Genomic DNA, 18,926 nt, shown 5'->3' on the forward strand with positions numbered 1-18,926 from the left:
CAGAGGAGGGAACTCCCTGGGGGCGGGGCGGGGAAGGGCGCTTAACCCCTCCTTCGCCGGAAGGGACCCCCGAGGGTCCTCCAGTCCCTCCGCAGCCCCCTCTTCTCCCAAAGAAGGCGGCGGAGTTTTAGGAGCAGAGTCTTCCTTCTCCGAGATGGGCTCCCTTCCCGGGCAGACGAGCCCCATCTAATACTACGCACCAAGCCTCCCCCGTTTGGCCTGCGCGGCCAGGCTGGCCAAGCCCATGGGGGGGGGGGCAACTGAATCAGTAAAATTCAATACAATTCAATACAAATCTTAGGTTGTGTGTCCACCTAACAAAAGTCAGCCCCCCATGGGGTCAGGACTTTGTTGGGGGGGAGGACTTCTGTTGCGGGGGGGGGCAGAACCGACGTGATTGGTCAGCAAGTTAAGTATTTCTATTGTTTTGCTTAATGGGGGGCAGTTGCCCCCTCTGCACCCCCTTGGTGCACCCCTAACAAAAGCCTGCCCCCTCCACAGATATCCTGGTTACGCCCGTGGCAAAGCCACACCCATCTAACATCAGGTGTGGGGGGCATGAAGATGCAGCTGTGCAAAGCTTCGTGCGAGACCCGAGAGTCGCCCTGGCATGGGGCTAGGATGGCGTGGGTGGGCCCCAGCAATTCAGCGCATAATGGCTGCTGAGCCATCTGGGCATTGCAAAACCAGACCACCAAGACCACGACGACGACGATGATGAATAGCTTACCACGCTGTCAAATGGCAGAACCCTGCATCTATATATACGCAACTCTTAGTAAATGCAGCTGCCTGGTAGCAGAGCTTCAGCTCACCCACTGACCATGTTACGGACTAACAAAGAATGTAAAAAGATAGCCTATCATCAACCTCTGTACAATGGCACTACCAGGCACGATACATAGACCAGGAAGAAAAAAATCACAATGAGTTGCAAGCTAGTTCAGTTCCGGTGCTGAAACGACAGCATTGGCGGGTCAAGCGCAAAAGAAGAGTCCTGCTGGACCAGAGCAAATGTCCATCTAAGCCCCGCGTTACGTTTCTGACAAAGAGCTGCCAGAAACCTGTGGAAAAGATGCAAGCAGCTCATAAAAGGGATGCCTATTTCATTTTAGTTTTCCTCGGCACCCAGTCAGAGGCAGACTTGGGGGCGGAAGTCATTTGGAGCAGAGAAGTACCTATGGGAGAGTGTCCCCTCCCCTTCCACCACCCACAGTCTTTCTATTGCAAATCTCTCCCTCCCACCTGCCTTCCCCTTCCAATATTTGCATTTATAACCTTGCTGGGTGGGAGGTGACATGGTCAATGAAAGCCCTAACACCAGGGATTCATGAGGAAGGTTGCTGATGTGTTGAAGGTGTGATACCAGGAGAGAGCTAACTTTGACACCTGAGAAAACAGAAGCACACCAAACTGCAACTCCCAGTTATTATTGGATCTTCCTGCCAAGCATAAAGGGTAGACCATTACTGAAAGAATGTCTCTCCCAGAGTGCTAGAATGACATAAGTAATCTAATGAGACAATGTGATATATGTTATTTTTACTGTACATTATATCCCGTGTCAACCTACGGGTATGGCTTCGCTTGCAAATAGCCTTAACAGGCGTGACATGTGAGTCCCTTTCAGGTTTACATGAAACCACACATCTGGGAAGGTGGATACCAGGTTATTATTTATTGAATATCTATATAACTTATGGGACCAAAGGGGGGTGGGAAATATCTATAGTGGTATCTTGGTTCTCAAACTTAATCCATTCTGGAAGTAAGTTCCAAAACCAAAGCCTTCCAAAACCAAGGCGTGCTTTCCCATAGAAAGTAATGCAAAATGGATTAATCCATTCCAGACATTTAAAAACAACCCCTAAAACAGCAATTTAAGATGAATTTTACTAACAAGACCATTGATCCATAAAATGAAAGCAATAATAAATGTACTGTACTATAAAATAAATAAGACAGTATTGCAGATGATAAAAATTAAAAAAAATATCTTACCTACAATGATGATAGTCATTCTTTGGATGGGGGGGCCTTTATCCATTTCCACAGTCACACAATCAATCAATCAATCAATCAATTAATCAATCAATAGCTGAACTGGGTTCCACACAGTCACAAAACAAAATACGCAAAAAATCCTCAAAAACAAAAAGGTCAAACTTAATGCATTCCAGAAGTCTGTTTGACCTGAAATAGTCAAAAAATAAGGCACAGCTTCTGATTGGTGCAGGCGGCCCGGAAACAATAGCCGACAGCCACATTGGATGTTTGACTTCTGAAAAGCATTCGAAAACCAGAACTTACTTTCGGGTTTTCGGCATTTGGGAAGCAAGGCGTTTGAGTACCAAGGTTCCAATGTAGTATCTATGTCTGAACTGTAGTTCAATGCAGAGAAAATATTTGTGGTTCCTGCAGAACCTAAGCAAATTTCTCTCCAAAGGAGGGAACTGTTAAAACCAGGGATGGGGGAGGGCAGTTAAACAACTCCCTCAAAATTCCAAGTCCCCCCCCCCCACAGCCTTGAACTAAGGTCAGAACAATGAGCCTGAAGAGGCTCAGAAAAGCAGTCTATAAAATTGAAGTGGATACCGTGTACCCTCTGTTTCCTGGGATTATCCAATATAGAAACAAAATTAAAAAATTCCTTCCAGCAGCACCTTAGAGACCAGCTAAATTTGCATGCACACTTCTTCAGATCCAATATAGAAAACTGTAAAAACTTCAAATAATCGCCAAAATTCAGTGGTTTGACGGATTTCCTTGGCTCCAAGGGCTAATGACTCCTCCAGAAGAGGGGGGGGGGGGGAATCCAGTTCTCCCCTGCCTCAGGAGGCGATCAAAGGCAGCAGAAACCCTGGCAGAAACCCATCGGGATGGTGGGTCGAATCCTGATACTTTCAAAGGAGAAGCGCAGGGAAGCCTTGCAGCTAGGGGGCTTGATAAAGACTTCTATTGTTCTTTGAGGAAGAGGGTAGTTAAAAGGTGTGGGAAACTGGGGTTACTGACAGGGGTGGGTGACAGTTTCATGTTTCTTTATGCCAACCAATCCTCTCCTGTGTCATATCTGTGATGCATTGATGCTGCTATTGGAAATGTATTATGGGAAAGGGGGAGGGAGTCTTAAAAGTCCACGCAACCCCACACTCGGGGTTCCTACTCTTTGTGTATTTGAACCTTCTTGCAACAAATAAAGATCAGGTTTACTGACTGCTGTTTTGCTTCTTTAATCTAACTGGAGACTCCTTCTTTTGCTGACCAGAGGGACTCGCGGGGAGTGGCACCCCAACAAGATGGGCAACGGAGTAATCCCGCACCCCAATATTTTTTCCTTATCAGCCTTTCCCGGTGACACTGACTAGAAGCTGAAGGAGGAGGAGCCAGCAATGGAAGGTGACTCAGTTGTGGAGAGAATGGCTGCTTAAGGCAGGAGAAATTCTGGTGCCCAAAAAAGAGCAACATCTTTGCCAAAAGGTTTCAGCAGGCTGCAGTCCACTATGCAGTAAGGATGAATGAAGCTGTCAATTTTGGTTTCTCTCATGTTTTCATTTTCCCAATTTTAAGTTCTCCATATTTCCACAGCAGTTTGCATTAAATATATATATATTAAAGATTTTCTTGGGTAACAAAAGTATGTGCATTGTCTCTTTTTTCAGATCTTGCATTTTTTAAAAAATGTCTTCAGCAATTTTAATGCAATTTTCTCCTAATATATGCATTTTTGCAAAGCAATTTCCCCTAATGCAATGCATTTTGGTATATTATATTCAATAATATATGCATTTTTATGCACACTTTCCCCTAGTATGTGCATTTTTGTACACATTATTTATGACCAAATTAAGTGGAGAAGTGTGAATTTCAAAGCACAGCTGTGTTTTGGTTTGCAAATTAGGTAAGTTTACCTTTAAATGTGTACTGAATCAACTTCCTCCCTCAGTCCTACTTGTAAGTGAATCCTATGGCATATAGTAGGACTTACTTCTTAGTAAACTTGCATTAGAACAGTTTTCATACAAAATTACTCATTCTTAAAGGAAACACAACCCCCTGGAACCCAGTACCACTTGGAGATGGGGGCAGCTGCAACAATACTTTAGATCTCAGTGCTAAAGCCATTTATGTTGCCTGTGGATGTCACAACTTAAACCTAATTATATTATATAGTTATATGTTATATATTCCTTAGACTGTCTTGTTTTGTTTTTTAAGATAATGTTAAATTGTTCCTTCCATTCTTCTCCCAGGCCCAAGAAAGCAATCAGTTACATGCAGAAGCCTCATGCTCTAATGATTTCATGTAGAGCAGTTTCCCTTTTGACAAGACTTTGAATAATAAATAAATTGAAACTGAATCCTGGCAGGACAGAGGCATTATATGTTCCAAGTACTTCAAGTTTAGGAGGTGCACTCCCTTGCAAGGAGCGGGGTCAAAGCTTGAGGGTACTTCTGGACCTGGACCCAACATTGTAATTGGAGGCTCAAGTTAGAGCAGGAACCCCTGCCCTCAGCCGCAAGCCCAGGGACCCCAAGGGTCATCGAGTCCAACTGCCTGCAATGCAGGAATCTCAGCTAAAGCCTCCATGACAGCTGGCCATCCCACCTCTGCTTAAGAACCTCCAAGGAAGGAGAGTCCACCACCTCTCATGGGAATCCACTGTCAAACGACTCCTACTGTTCTTCCTAATGTTTAGTCTGAACCGCCTTATAACTTGAAGCCATTGGCTCAAGTCCCACCCTCCAGAACAGGAGAAAAGAAGCATGCTCCATGTGACAGCCCTTGAGATATTGGAATATGGCTGTCGTCTTCAGTCTCCTCTGTTCCGGGCTAAACGTACCCAGCTCCTTCAAGCACTCCTCCTAAGGCTTAGTTTTTAGATCCTTGAACATCTTGGTCGCCCTCCTCTGCACATGTTCCAGCCTGTCCTCCTTAAACTGTGGTGCCCAGAACTGGACACTTGGCTCCATATGTGATCTGACCAAGGCAGAAGGTATTACTTCCCTTGATCTGAACACTAGACTTACGTTGATGCAGCTAAGAATAGCATTACCTTTTTTTGTTGCTGTATCACACAGCTGACTCGTGTTAAGCATGTGGTCTGCCAAGACCCCTCGATCCTTTTCACATGTACTGCTAGTAAGCCAGGTGTCCCCTAGCCTATATTTGTGCATCTGGTTCTTCCTGCCTAAGTGCAGAACCTAACATTGGTCCCTATTGTGCCCAGTTACTGTTAACCTGCAACATTTTGTTGCAAGGTCCAAGTCCCAACTAATGCCAGGATGCCTAAGCTAGGTCAGATTTGCCAGCATTTGTGTCCTTGCACAAAGACACAAAAGTACATTTTGTCAAACCTTAAAATATAATATGATGCATCCATTTGGGACCTCCCTCTCATTCTCATCCCATCAGAGGTAGAGAGTGTGGTTTCAATTGCAATCAGCTGTGTCCCTTTGCATCTCACTGAAATTGGTCTTGAGGGGTATAAAAGGCCCTTGATAAGGAAGCTTGGTTTCCCCACCTCTCCACCCAGTGTCTTCTGCCAGGAAGGATTTGTAGGTGGGCCTTGTGCTAGCTTGTTCATGGTAAGTATCTCCCCCCCCCCAATTATGCTTTTGCAATCTCTAATCCTTTGAAGCCATGTAGGAGTTTTATAGTACTATTTTGGGTATCTTCTGCTTTGTAAAGTTCTCTGCCTGGTTTTACCACCACCACCATTTTCTGGCATCAAATCTTTGGGTGCAATCTCTTTCAGAGTGGGATGCTAGCATGGTCCTGCTCTTGCAAGTCATGGCAGAAGCTCAGACTTGCAGCTCTGTGGAGCTTGCCTTGCTGTTGGTTCTCAACAGTGTTGTGGATGAACCTGACACACCTTTCTTGTCTAGCTTAGCAGGGACTCCCTGAGAGGGACCATTAAAGCTTCTAAATTGGTAACAACATAAAAAAAACACTTTGATTTTAAGGTGAACTGAGGGCTGAATTCAGTGCCGGATTTATGCATATGCTAAACAAGGCATAGCTTAGGCCCCCACTCTCTTGAGGGCCCCCACAAAATTTCCACTATTAATATACTTCTTCTAAACTGTATTTCAGTTCAACAATTACTTTGATAAAATATATTTTGTTATGTGCAAATAGCTTTAGATACCTGTTAGGTCCATAAATTACCATATAGCATATTCAACACAAAAAAACAGCGACAATTTGTTGTTGACAAAGGACAGCTGGACATCTAAACGGCCCCATTACCTTCAGGAGCTTAGGGCCTCATCAAACCTAAATCCGGTCCTGGCTAAACTGGTGGAACTGTGAGACCAAACACTTGCCTTTCTACTGATGGTCGTTTGGAGAATGGTTTCTGGTGCAAGAGAGACAGTGTCTAGGATGTGGTTTGGCCCTGGATGTTGAAAGCTTCTGAGAGCCGATGTTTTCTCTGTCTTCAGGCTCATCCAGACTTGCTTTTGTGCCACATTTCTAGGCACAGGTCTGGGCTTCCAAGTGCTTTCTGGTTTTTTACCCTGGCACGTTCCCCACGAAAACCCGCTTTTTACTGCTGATTCTAAGGAAATGGCAATCTTTGAAAAACCTGAATTGTCATGTGTTATGATTCAACATTAAAGAGCAGGTCTTCCTGGGGAAAGTGCCAGGTGTGTGTGTGTGTGTGTGTGTGTGTGTGTGTGTGTGTGTGTAGCGCTTGGACACAGAACTTTAAAGCACAGACCTGTCATCTAGAAAGCACGGTACAAAAGGCCAGCCTGGTGGAGCCCAGAGTACCAAAGAAAAGAATTGTGACCTGAATCAGCATGTCTTTGGCGACACCCATGTTGTAGTTATGCCACTGCTCCTCTTCCTATCTGCAGTGATTATCTATACAATTTCAGGGTGTTGGCAATTTTTTTTTTGCCCCTTAGCAGATCAAATTGCTTAATTGAAAATGGGCTATTGCAAATTGCAGATTGAAAATGCGCTATTAAAGACTGCAGACCTAAGCAGGTCTGATTGCACTTCACTGAGGTTTAATTTCAAGTAAGCATGTTTGGGATCATGGAGTGTCCCCACTTGATGGGTGTGGAGCATGTGCAGAGTGCTCCATTTTTGGGACTCACCAACTTGTGTCCTACATGCATGCTTGAACTAGGGTCACAGGTCTCAGGGTAAGTTTCAAAACTTCTGAGAAGGTTAACCTAATAGCTTTTAATGGTTTTGCTGAGGCAGTGTCTTGTCCCACTGGTTCATCCAGCCCAGCAGGCGTGGCTGACACAGGAGGGAGCTGCCCCACTGGCACTAGAGCAGTGGACTCATTGTGGTGCATATTGGCTGAAGCTGATGGATGCTTGGAGCCCCACAACAACTGGAGGGACAGGGCTCCCATCCTGAGTGGGAGCACCCAGATGTGCATCCTCCTTCGGCCATGGAGCTCAATGAACTCCATGGCGGTAAGACAACCTGTTACTGAATGTTTGATGGACCTTGTCCAACCTGCTGTATTGCAGATGTTTTCAAGTTATAACTCTAAAAAGACCCAACCAGCATGACAGGGAGGATGGGAGTTGTAGTCCTGCAACATCTGGAGGGCACCAGATGTTTGTGTCCAAAGTCTGATTTAAAGATCAGGACCAGAGATGGCAGACGCTGGATTGGGAGTCTACTGGGAATAACCAATCCACAAGCTTGCACTACACCCCTGAAATGAGTTTGCATCTATTATTGTTTCAGCTTTGCTTGCGGAAAGTCTCCAAAGGCCTGGGCCAACTTGAAGCCTACATCGATGCAGAAGAAGGTGTGGCTTTCCAGATGGATAACAACCTGATCTGGGACTCATTGGATGGCCAATACACATGGGCCATACAGGGTCTAATTGAAAAGTTGGCATCTAGCAAATTCTGGGTCACTTGTCTGCCTATGGGAAAGGTTATGCTGAGAAACTGGGCAGGGAAGTATCTCGCTGCAGTGGCTATAGGAGAAAACCCAGTAAACTTCCCCATCCAGCCTGTTCAGTACTCAGAAGATCCATCTTTGCAGTTTGAGGTCTTTTACAAGGGCAATAGGGTAGCTTTCCAGGCCTACAATGGGCTGTTCTTGACCAGGACATATAGAGGGTTCACTTCGGTTGAAGCAGCCAAGTTGGTCGCTGATGATTCCTGTTATTTCCGCCCCCTGATCGGAGACCTCCTCCCCCCAAAATTCAAAATACTGAGGGTGATCACAAGCGATCTCTCTCACATGATATACCACCACTCTGTCTTGGATAAGCAGGTCTACGCCAACCGGGGGGAAGCAGCAGTGAGGCACACTTTCGACATGACTTGGGAGTCGACCGTTGCAGACACCGTTTTCTGGAACAGTCTGTGGGGGCTTGGTGTGGAAACTTCCTGCCACTTCACTGTTGAAGATGCAATGCCTCGTTTGGAGTACACGGAGAACAATGACCGGACCGTCCTTGTGCAGAGGAATATTTCTCAGAGGCTCACCCAGGAGGTGCTGGTGCCCCCCCACACTGAAGTCTTGGCCAAGCTTGTTGTCCACAGAAATTCTACGGCTACTGTGTCATTCACAGCTGTCATCCAAAAGGTGAAATCAAATGGGGATGTGGTGATGCTGAACAAAGGTGGGCTCTGGAAGGGTCTTGTCTACCACGGGGTCCGTCTGGAGATCACAAAGCGGAAGCTGAGTGAGCGCAGACCTCTTGAGGAATGCCCCCTCCTGTGATGTTATGGGGAGTGGTGTCCTTCCAAGGGGGCCACGTGGACTGGATGGCAGGTGGCTCACCCCTGAAGAAACATAGCTATGGCTGCTCAGATTCTGGACCATCCTGGTCCATTGTCACTTTGAAGACTATTCCTGCTTATCAAGGCAGGCAAGGGCTGCTTCCTGGCTGTCTTCTGGCAGATCCTTTCTACCTCCTAGGTGCCTGAAAATGATGGCTACCTTTTTTACGACAAAGAGGAAGAGAGCTCCTTGCCTTTTTAGCATAATTAACGCAACTTAAATAAAATGGTGAATTATTTTTTTTTGTCTCTGAAAAATGCCTTCTGCCTCTTTGTGTGTGGATAGGTTTAGAGTAGGGACACTTGTGGGGGAAAGGGTCACTGCTGCTGCTGGAAAACACCCCAGTTTCAATGGGAAAGCTGTATGGAGAATATTTAAAGTAACATTTTGGCTGCACACAAACCATAAATTTCAAGCACGTGGCTTCCCCCAAATAATCCTGGGAACTGTCATTTACTCCTAAAGGTAAAGGTAAAGGGACCCCTGACCATTAGGTCCAGTGGTGGCCGACTCTGGGGTTGCGGCGCTCATCTCGCTTTATTGGCAGAGGGAGCTGGCGTACAGCTTCCGGGTCATGTGGCCAGCATGACTAAGCCGCTTCTTTCCCCCCCAATTTTTTTTTATTAGTTTTCACAATATTATAAACAAACAAACAAACAAACAAACACACAAGACAAACATAAATCATAGCCTTATTGAAAATTACAGTTATTAACTTTGTTAAGTGACTTCCTCGCTTCCCCTTGGTTGAATTTCATTGCATGTCCTTTTAAGTTTTCCAAATCCCAATTTTTATGAAATTTAACTTAAACATTAACATCCTTAGATCTTCACCTTATGGAATTAAACATATTAATTCATCACTTAACATAAATAAAATCCTAAGCCCATTAAGTATCTGCAAGCTATTTTCAGTTAGTTTAACTTAACAACTTTAACTAAATAATCATTAAATTTATTCCAATCTTCCTGATACTCCTCCTCCTTCTGGTCACGGACTCTTCTGGTTAGGTCGGCTAGCTCCGAAAAATCCATCATCTTCATCTGCCATTCTCCTATTCTTGGTAATTCTTGGGTTTTCCACTTTTTAGCTAACAAAATACGAGCAGCAGTTGTGGCATACAAAAATAATTTAACATCTTTCTTGGGCAGTTCCAAACCTGTTATTCCAAGAAGAAAGGCCTCTGGTTTCTTTATAAATGTATATTTCAACATGTTTTTCAATTCATTATAAATCTTTTCCCAGAAGTCTTTCACCTTGGGACAGGTCTACCGCATATGATAAAAGGTTCCTTCCTTTTCTTTACATTTCCAACATATATTGCCACAATTATGATATATCTTTGCTAATTTTACAGGAGTCAAATACTGATGTAGCTGGTGATATACAGTGGTACCTCGGGTTACAGACGCTTCAGGTTACAGACTCCGTTAACCCAGAAATATTACCTCAGATTAAGAATTTTGCTTCAGGATGAGAACAGAAATCGTGCTCCGGCGGCGCGGCAGCAGCAGGAGGCCCCGTTAGCTTAAGTGGTGCTTCAGGTTAAGAACAGTTTCAGGTTAAGAACGGACCTCCGGAACGAATTAAGTTCTTAATCCGAGGTACCACTGTATTGCTAATGGTGATAATATTTTTTTAATTGAATAATGATGCTTCTGGAATCTCTAATAATTTGAAGCCTTGAATAAGTCTCATTCCCTCTATAGTGGGGCTGTGGTTTTTTATGGTAAGTTTATGCCTTTCTTAGCCAGGTTTTCATAATCTCTAGCATGCACTCCTCAGGCACAATCTGTTTCTGATGACTGCAAGTATGTTTATTCAGAAAGCTATGCTTTCAAATTTTAAAGCAGGCTTCTGGGAATGCAGTGGAGATTTTTACATTGACTTAAATGCTTGCTCATCTGCTGTCCAGATGTTGCCAGCTGTTGAACAACTTCAAGGCCCTCTCCTTCCTTACAGTTCTTCTAGTGGATCGGGACCAGACACCTTTCTTTCTTTCTTTCTTTCTTTCTTTCTTTCTTTCTTTCTTTCTTTGTGAAGAATTTTAAGCTGCCCTTCATTAATTAAATGTTTGATATCAAGGTGGTGCAGAAAAAATGATGACTAAAGATGGTTCACCCACCGCTGATACAAACACAAAATCTAAAATGATAAAAACATGATCCAAACAACATTTCTATTAAAACTAAAAAAGGAATAGAATCTAGTAAGTCAGATTTAAACAGTAAAATGCATGGAGAAGTGTGACCGCTGTACAAGTATATTGGGAAACAGAACCATGTTCCAGAATCCTGTGGGCTGCCCCTGCCTCTCAATATCTCACTCCCCTCTTTCCTGGGTCAGATGTGAGGCTTCCGCGGAGCTCACTCCGAATGGAGGCCTGAACTTGCTTAAGGACGGGCATTGGCGCTTGTTCCTGCGTTGTGGAGGGGACCCAAATGTGGTGTCAACCAGGTGTTGCTTATTATTACTGTCAGTGGCTCTCTGAGGTGTGTTGGGCAATGGTCTTTCTCAGTATCAGCTCGTGATCCCTTCTTAGACTGGATCTACATTGTTAAAAAACGCTGTAGAAAAAAAATGCTATAAAAGCTCTCAATGCAAAATCCCCCTGGTGACAGATCACAGCTCTACAACGCCATCTGGTGTCACATGTTTATAATGCAGTTATAATGATATAATTGATGAGTGTAAAAAGGTAAAGGGTAAAGGGACCCCTGACCATTAGGTCCAGTCGTGGCCGACTCTGGGGTTGCGGCGCTCTGAGTCCTAAGTGTAGATTTGAAGCTGGGACCTTCTGCTTCTACAGCATGTGCTCTGTCACCCAAGAAAGGCACCCTTGATGCACACCCCACCTCTCCCAGGTCGAGGTGGCCCAAGGGTGCATACTTCATCCCCACGTCGTCCCTGTTCTCAGATGCCCCGTGCAAAGGGTGAGAGGGCAGCCTGTGCATTTGCCTGCTCTGCAAGATGGGAGTGCTGCTGGGCTCCCAGGTTGTTCCACCTGCGCCTAAATTTCTGAATAATGTCATGGAAAAACTTGATACGCCTTTTCCTTTTTTAGCTTCCTCATGGCTGGCTGTGGTCCACAAGAGCTTTTAGAATGGTAAGCACCAGTGCCAGATTTACGTATAAGCTAAACAAGCTATAGCTTAGGGCCCCCCCCCAAAGACTTTAGGGGGGGCTGTATGTACATTTCCAAAATAGAAGATAAAAAACAAACAAAATAAAACCTACATACAGCAACAGTGTTTTAGTTTGTAGGCTCCTATGATGTTAGTAATGGGCCCCGCCTGCTATATAAAGAGCCCCATTACCTTCAGGAGCTTAGGGCCTCATCAAACCTCAATCTGGCCCTGGTAAGCACACACATTGTTTGAGCTAAAGGGGACTGGAGGTGGAACTGTGGGGCCAGCCTATGCCTGAATGGCCCTTTTTGTTTAGATTGGAGAGTGGCTGAAGACAGAGCCCTGGCAGGCAGTGGCGGGGGGGGGTGCCTAAACCCTTCCCTCTCTGCCATCCCTACACCCCCCTCACCAAATTGTCCTTACAAGAAGTTTCGAATGTTTCAAACTTGGAGCAAGGAAATGGGTATACAGTGGTACCTCACATTAAGAACTAAATTCGTTCTGGAGGTCCGTTCTTAACCTGAAATTGTTCTTAACCTGAAGCACCACTTTAGCTAATGGGGCCTCCCGCTGCTGCCGCGCCACCGGAGCACGGTTTCTGTTATCATCCTGAAGCAAAGTTCTTAACCCGAGGTACTATTTCTGGGTTAGCGGAGTCTGTAACCTGAAGCGTCTGAACCCGAGGTCCCACTGTACGATACTTCGGTTGATGCAGCCTAGAATAGCATTAGCTCTTTTTTTGCTGCTGCACCACACTGTTGACTCATGCTAAACCTGTGGTCCACCAAGACCCCAAATCCTTTTCCACATGTACTGCTAGTAAGCCAGGTGTCCCCTATCCTATATATATTCAGCAAGTGCTGAAGAGACACACTTCTCTACCCTGACCTTTGGCACTGGGATGTGTGTTCTCGCCCCCCCCCCCATTCCTGTGACTGAGTTTTAAATTGTTGTAAGCTGCTGTGGGACTTGCTGGTGGAAGGCAAGCAAGAAATGTAAACAAGAACAGCAACAATAACAATGGCTCAATGAGCAGGTCATCGTCTAATCTTCTAGGTAGTTCCTACCACCTTTCTGCAACCTGCATGAATAACCCAGGAGTTCACCTGCCTAGGGCATCCTTGGAGCAACTCCTCCCAAGGTGCGCCCCCCTCCAGTGTAAAGACAGGTCTCAATTGTGTTTTAATGCATTTATTTCTGGAACTCAGCAGAGCTGTTTCTTGCCAGATAATAACCCTAATAATGAGTGTGGACTTGGTTTGTTAGCATCCCTGCTGACACCAGGGGGCAGTGTTTCTCTACACATCGCATCCTGCAACATATTGAGACAGGTCCCGCCCTTGACAATACAATCTCCATGCCACCCTGGAAATGAAAATAAAACAGATTAGGACACATCCAACAACACGCTGTGTACATGTTACCAACTTAAAACATAGCTAGTTGTTCTTTTTTTTCTCAATTTGGCTTGAAGCTGGAGGAATGTGCTGAACTCAGCCTTTGCTTTATCTGCTTTCACCTCTCTCTAATTATTATCATTAAAATGTTTGTGATGGTTTAAAATACACACACACACACACACACACACACACACACACACACACAAGCTGCCCTGAACATTGTCACTAATACAAAGAGTCAGATATAAATATAAATAGACTTAACAAAAAATGGCAGCCTCCGCAGAGGGAGGGTGATTCTGCTGGGGATGTCAATGATCTGGTCAGACCCCGCATGGGTATAAGACAGAAATCCCCTAAATACAGGGCAGGCTTTGCATAAGAAACCAAGACCAGTGAATCAGACAGAGGTACAGCAGGCAGGCCTCTCTTGCAGATGTGGACTTAGAGAAGCCCTTAGGTGACACAGTCACTTGTTTCTTGTGGCACAGTAAGGTAAAGGGTAAAGGGACCCCTGACCATTAGGTCCAGTCGTGGCCGACTCTGGGGTTGCAGCGCTCATCTCGCTTTACTGGCCGAGGGAGCCAGCGTACACCTTCCGGGTCATGTGGCCAGCATGACTAAGCCGCTTCTGGCGAACCAGAGCAGCGCACGGAAACGCCGTTTACCTTCCCGCCGGAGAAGTACCTATTTATCTACTTGCACTTTGATGTGCTTTTGAACTGCTAGGTTGGCAGGAGCAGGGACCGAGCAACGGGAGCTCACCCCGTTGCGGGGATTCAAACTGCCAACCTTCTGATCTTCAAGTCCTAGGCTCTGTGGTTTAACCCACAGCGCCAACCACATCCCTATTGTGGCAGAGTAGCAGTTCTCTAATGCTAAGGCTGGTAGTGTGACCAGTTCAACCACACAGGGCACCAAAACAATGATGTAGAATGGAGTGCCAAAGGTATCCCCCTCCCAAATGTTAGTGTAGCACAAGACACTGCTGAAAATTGAGAGCCCAAAGGCCACCACTGTCCAGTGGCGAGCGCTGAAAGTTTTCCTAGGGGAACAGTTAGGGCCAGAGGCAACAGCTTGTGAGGGAGATGGGGGGGCAATGTCATGCATGTGAAACTGTGATGTCCTGACGCTGCACATGTGAGCATCACACCAGGCAGAAGCTTCCCGGGCACCAGGGGAACATTTAGTGGACTAGCCTAGACCCCGTAGTCCAGTCACTGCACACCATGGTCCTCATCTAATGGCCTCGCAGTATTCCCCAGCTCACACTTTGGGAACAACGATGTTACAGGCCATTTCCCATTTCCAGCGTGACCTTGTGCATCTGCAGTGACTGGGTGTCTGGGCAGATGCCTCCACCTCTTGCAAGGAAACGCCACTAAGTGTTTTCTCCCAACAGACTTCTTACCAGGCACCCATTCCATCCTCTGAGTTGTCGACCACAATCTTAGCACAAGCCACATCTGGAGCGACGTTGTCTGTCAGCAGTTCTGCAAGGAAAGAAGATGGAATTCAGACATGAAAGGTCCCTGCTGGGATGCTATAGGTCTGGATAAGTTTTGCGGTGACGGTGGGTGCAGGTAGGTAAAAAAAGGATTAAAAAGGTAAAAAGGGAGGGTGTAAAGTAGGCCAAACAATATCGCTTGACCCATCCATGGTTGTCACTGACCCACTGCCCATTAGCATGCAGTTTGAAATGCCCTGTTGCATCAAGAAGGATGCAATATTTCTATACCCTTATGAATTCCAAGTCAAATAAATGCATTTGCTGAGGTCTCACTCCTACAATGTTCAGTTATATGTGTAACTTGAAATCCCCTGGTTGGGGGGGGGGCATTTCAGGGAGGAAGCCCCAGCCAGCAGATACATCCATGTACAAATACGGTCAGGCTAGACTGCTGACCCACGGCTATCCTACTTTCTACCTTTGGGGTTGTGGACTCCACACCTGCAAAGAGCAGAAGGTGAGGAAGGACAACTGGTCCTTTCTGTATCCCAAAAGTGTTTGATGTGGCTTACATCACAATTTAGATCAGGGTGGGGAACATGTGGCCCTCCAGATGTCGTTAGAGTCTAGCTTCCATCAGCCCCAGCCAACATTTGGTGGGCCAAAGGTTCTCCATCTCTGAATGAGGCAAAACTCTCTCCAGGGGAAGCCAATTCTCACCAGAGCATTGAATTCTGCACATGTTGGAACTCGGCTGACTGCCATCCTGGCACCAGTAACGACTGTTGATCTGGAAGATACCAAAGTCAGTGCTGCCATCGTAGTCATTGTAGTGTGTGGCAGCAGTATTATAGCTGCTCTCGTGGCAGGCCATGCAGACCCCTGAGACAGATACATAATCAGAGCAGAGCTAAGTGCACACAGTCTGGGAAGCATGCCCCATTCTTCACCTCCTCCCTGCAGGTGTTTCAAAACCCTGCCTTATCAGGAGCTGTCCAGAGAGTCAGTGATCCGGACGCGGAGGGGGGCAGGGGAGCTGCCCAGCAAGGAGTCACAGGGCACTGCTGCCCCACCCTTCTCCGCCTGTTCCAGGACAGTTGAGGAGCCTGGCCTCCTCCTCACAAGCAGGAACGGCAATAGCTGACCTCATGCTCCCAGATGGGCAATGCATGACTGGATCTGGGATTCTGCTGAGCTGCATCCCCACCTCTGCCCCTGGGATCATGCTTGGTTTGGAGCAGGTCTGTGTGTGAAGCCACTCAGGGTGTTTTGGTTTTTCCACAGCTGCAGCTGCCTTGAGGGAGATATCTTTTGGGGGGATGGTCTTCAGAGAGTATCCACTAATTCTCCTTTAACAATAGCCGGGTGCAAAAGAAGACAGAACCCCTGCACCTTTCCATAGTTGCCTAAAAAGGGGGGCGGGATTTAATAAAATGCAGCTTGTTGTGTCAGCTACCTGCCCCACACCTGACGCAGCATCTGGGGCGGGGGGAGGACACAGAAAACAAACCACCTCTGAACAATTCCATCTCCAAGAAATGCCCCTGGCTTCATCCCATCCACCTCTACACGGCATCCTTCCACTTCTCCCCAGATGGATGCACAAACCATCCTCTTCACCTCTTGCTACTGCCAACACCAGCTGCTTGATAACGGCGCACGGCCCCTTTAGGCCGCCGGAGGGGGGGACGGCGGCAAAGGACCCCCTTCCATGCCAGCCCTTGCCCTCCTCCCTTCCCCTCAGGCGGCTCCATGCTCGCCAGAGCAGCGCCTCACCGACCGGTTGCGCACACAAGTCCCATGCGGCAACCTGGGCAACCTTAAAAGTTAGGGAAGCACCAAAAACACAGGCAACATATGCAACAGAATTAGCAAGAAGAGACGTCTGAATCACAACAGTTTATTGTACAAGGGAATCTCCATGTAAATAGTGGGTTAATCTTTAAAAGAAAGCTCTCCACCCAAACTTCCCCAAGTTTGAAAATAAACTTCAATGCAGAGAAAGTCACATGCATGAGGAACAACAACATCAAAAGAAGAAATGAAGTATAAAGGTGAGGTATAGGTAATTTATATTATTACTGAAGCGCCTGTTGTGTGTCTGTTCTGGCTACTATTTTGAAACAAGGGTTTTTTAAAAAAACACAACAACAACATGAAAAAGAGCATGTTTCTGGCACCTCTTTAGTCCGGCCCCCAACAGTGTCTGAGGGACAGTGAACTGGCCCCCTGTTTAAAAAGTTTGAGGACTCCTGCTCTAGCAGGATGCAGCAGAGCATGTTGCAGAGTAGCTATAGAAATGTGGAGAGAGGCCACCTTCCCCTCATAATGACAGCCAGACACATGGTCAGGGAGACCCAGAAGATCAAATACTCACCCCAAATGGAGTGTGTGTGTGTGTGCGCTCGTGCACACACACACCCACACACCCACACACCCGCACACCCCACTCTCAGATAAATTCTGTCTTTTCATCATGCCTGCCTAGTCAAGACCCAGGTGTCCCCCAGTAGACTCACAGTTGGCCAGGCTGTAGCCAGCATAACCATCTAAGCCCAGCTGCTGGAGCCTCTGAGCCAGCGCACAGCGCCCATAGACCAGGCCTTCTCCTGTGGTGAGGAGACTGGTGAGCAAGGGCAGCAGCCAAAGAGCCTTCATCGTCACACTTCAGGAGGGCAAGGAGCAAGGCGCGGGTGTCACGCTACTTTTATAGAGGCTCTTTGGCACTCCTCTGGAAAGCAGCCAAGTCGGTAGGACTTCCAGAGACCTTTGAGGACGTTGGCCCTGACCTTGCTTAGCTAATCAGCATGTGTGCGTTAACAAGAAGCAGCAGGCGCGACTCCCTGGGTCCCCCTCCCTGTGGCAGAGGGCTGAGAGCTGTAGCTCCAGCTTCCAAGTTGTATTCCTAGATTGTAATTAATTCATTTTTTTAAAAAAAAAGTATTGCCATACTATATTTGATAAATTGACAATATAATCAATTTTATTCCTGTATTAGAATTTTAATTTTAATGCACAAATAAGGCAGTTTATGGGAACTTTCTATGGGTGGTATTCAACCAAGTCTTAGAATAGACCCACTGAAATTAATGGACCTCATTTTGTCATGTTCATCAATTTCAACGGGCTATATTCAATGAAATTGTTGCACCTAGCAACATGGAAACCTTTTGACTCGGACTTCCGGGTTGGCGCGATCTGGAAATGGCGGATTCCCTCCGAGCTGCGGAGGGAATCGGCTCAACTGAGGACGGGTCTTGCCGCGCCGGCGACGCGGGGACCCTCAAAAACAGCAGGCGCTGAAGCCTGCGGACTGAAGACTCGGTGGGCACCTTAAGCGCCCCCCGATTCACGAAGAGCCTTTTTAAAGGCTGCGGAGAGGATACGGAGGGTGGCGTGGTGCTGAGAGTCGATCGCTACCTCGGTTGAGCGAAGCCGCGAGCCATGACTGGAGAGCACTGATTCCCTTCCTTGAAATTCGGACTGAAAAGAATAACCCGTGAGTAAAACGGAATTGGACTTTATGAATATTATCCCGTGAATTTGAGACGACCGGGGGGTGTGCTAAAAGGACGTCTGCACCCCCCCTTCTTGCAGACGATCTAAAGCAACGATATAAGAACTAAGCTGGAGTGCCTACCCTTTGTGGGGTGAGTTGAAAAAGACATTAACTTCCAAGATTTGGCAAAAAGAAATTTTGAGCTGGAGAGTGGAGTGTTGGAAGCCTTCTTTCAGTTGTAAACAACCCCCCCCCTCCCGGGCCCGGGAGCGTCCTGCTTTTGAGCTTGTGAAAGAGGTGCGGAGTTTGACAGCTGTCAAAGCTGTCAAACGGACAGTTTAAGTGGAAAAATCGTTATTTAAGATCCCTCTGGATTAAAATGAGTTGCAATTGAGTTAAAATTGTTGGAAACAAAGTAATAACAATAAGTTGGAGGATTGTTGGAGAAAGATTACTAAGTAACCAGATTCCCTCTAGGGGGAATTCTGTGAAATTACAATGGCTGTGGATGGAAAGTTACTAGTGGAAATCGAAAGAATGTTTCATCTGGTGGGAGTCTTACAAGAGCAGAGTCTGGCTATGAATAAACAACTTATGACCTTGACTTCTGGAACAAGCAGCTCTGCTGAATGTATTGAGGACCTGGATGAGAAAGAATCCACAGCTGAATCGGAAATG

The 18,926-nt window shown here is 46.4% G+C and overlaps 2 protein-coding genes and 1 long non-coding RNA gene across 3 annotated transcripts in view; 1 reads left to right on the plus strand and 2 right to left on the minus strand.

Moving 5' to 3' along the window:
* Positions 1-18,926, minus strand: part of LOC308577352 — a 210,648-nt gene that overhangs the window by 149,128 nt on the left and 42,594 nt on the right. The window lies entirely within an intron of this gene.
* LOC308576565 (uncharacterized protein) lies at positions 7,722-8,839 on the plus strand. Its single transcript, XM_081175971.1, has 2 exons — positions 7,722-7,781; positions 8,258-8,839. Exons 1-2 carry the CDS (start codon positions 7,770-7,772, stop codon positions 8,708-8,710), a joined length of 465 nt encoding a protein of 154 aa, XP_081032097.1. The 5' UTR covers positions 7,722-7,769; the 3' UTR covers positions 8,711-8,839.
* Positions 13,075-17,437, minus strand: LOC308577150 (lysozyme C-like). Its single transcript, XM_081177166.1, has 4 exons — positions 17,269-17,437; positions 15,470-15,631; positions 14,711-14,792; positions 13,075-13,264 (listed from the first exon to the last, which is right to left on the minus strand). The coding sequence occupies exons 1-4, from the start codon at positions 17,405-17,407 to the stop codon at positions 13,198-13,200; spliced, it is 450 nt and encodes a 149-aa protein (XP_081033292.1). The 5' UTR covers positions 17,408-17,437; the 3' UTR covers positions 13,075-13,197.

Source organism: Podarcis bocagei (genome assembly GCF_964188305.1).
Source record: "Podarcis bocagei genome assembly, chromosome: 17".
Taxonomy (NCBI): Eukaryota; Metazoa; Chordata; class Lepidosauria; order Squamata; family Lacertidae; genus Podarcis; species Podarcis bocagei.

Excerpts from the sequence above, each read along its gene's own strand:
- LOC308577150 (XM_081177166.1), bottom strand. The coding sequence starts at position 17,407 with ATGAAGGCTCTTTGGCTGCTGCCCTTGCTCACCAGTCTCCTCACCACA. Across the intron at positions 15,632-17,268 it reads TGGCTACAGCCTGGCCAACT|GGGTCTGCATGGCCTGCCAC; the intron begins GTGAGTCTACTG and ends TATCTGTCTCAG. Across the intron at positions 14,793-15,469 it reads GTGCAGAATTCAATGCTCTG|AACTGCTGACAGACAACGTC; the intron begins GTGAGAATTGGC and ends CTTTCCTTGCAG.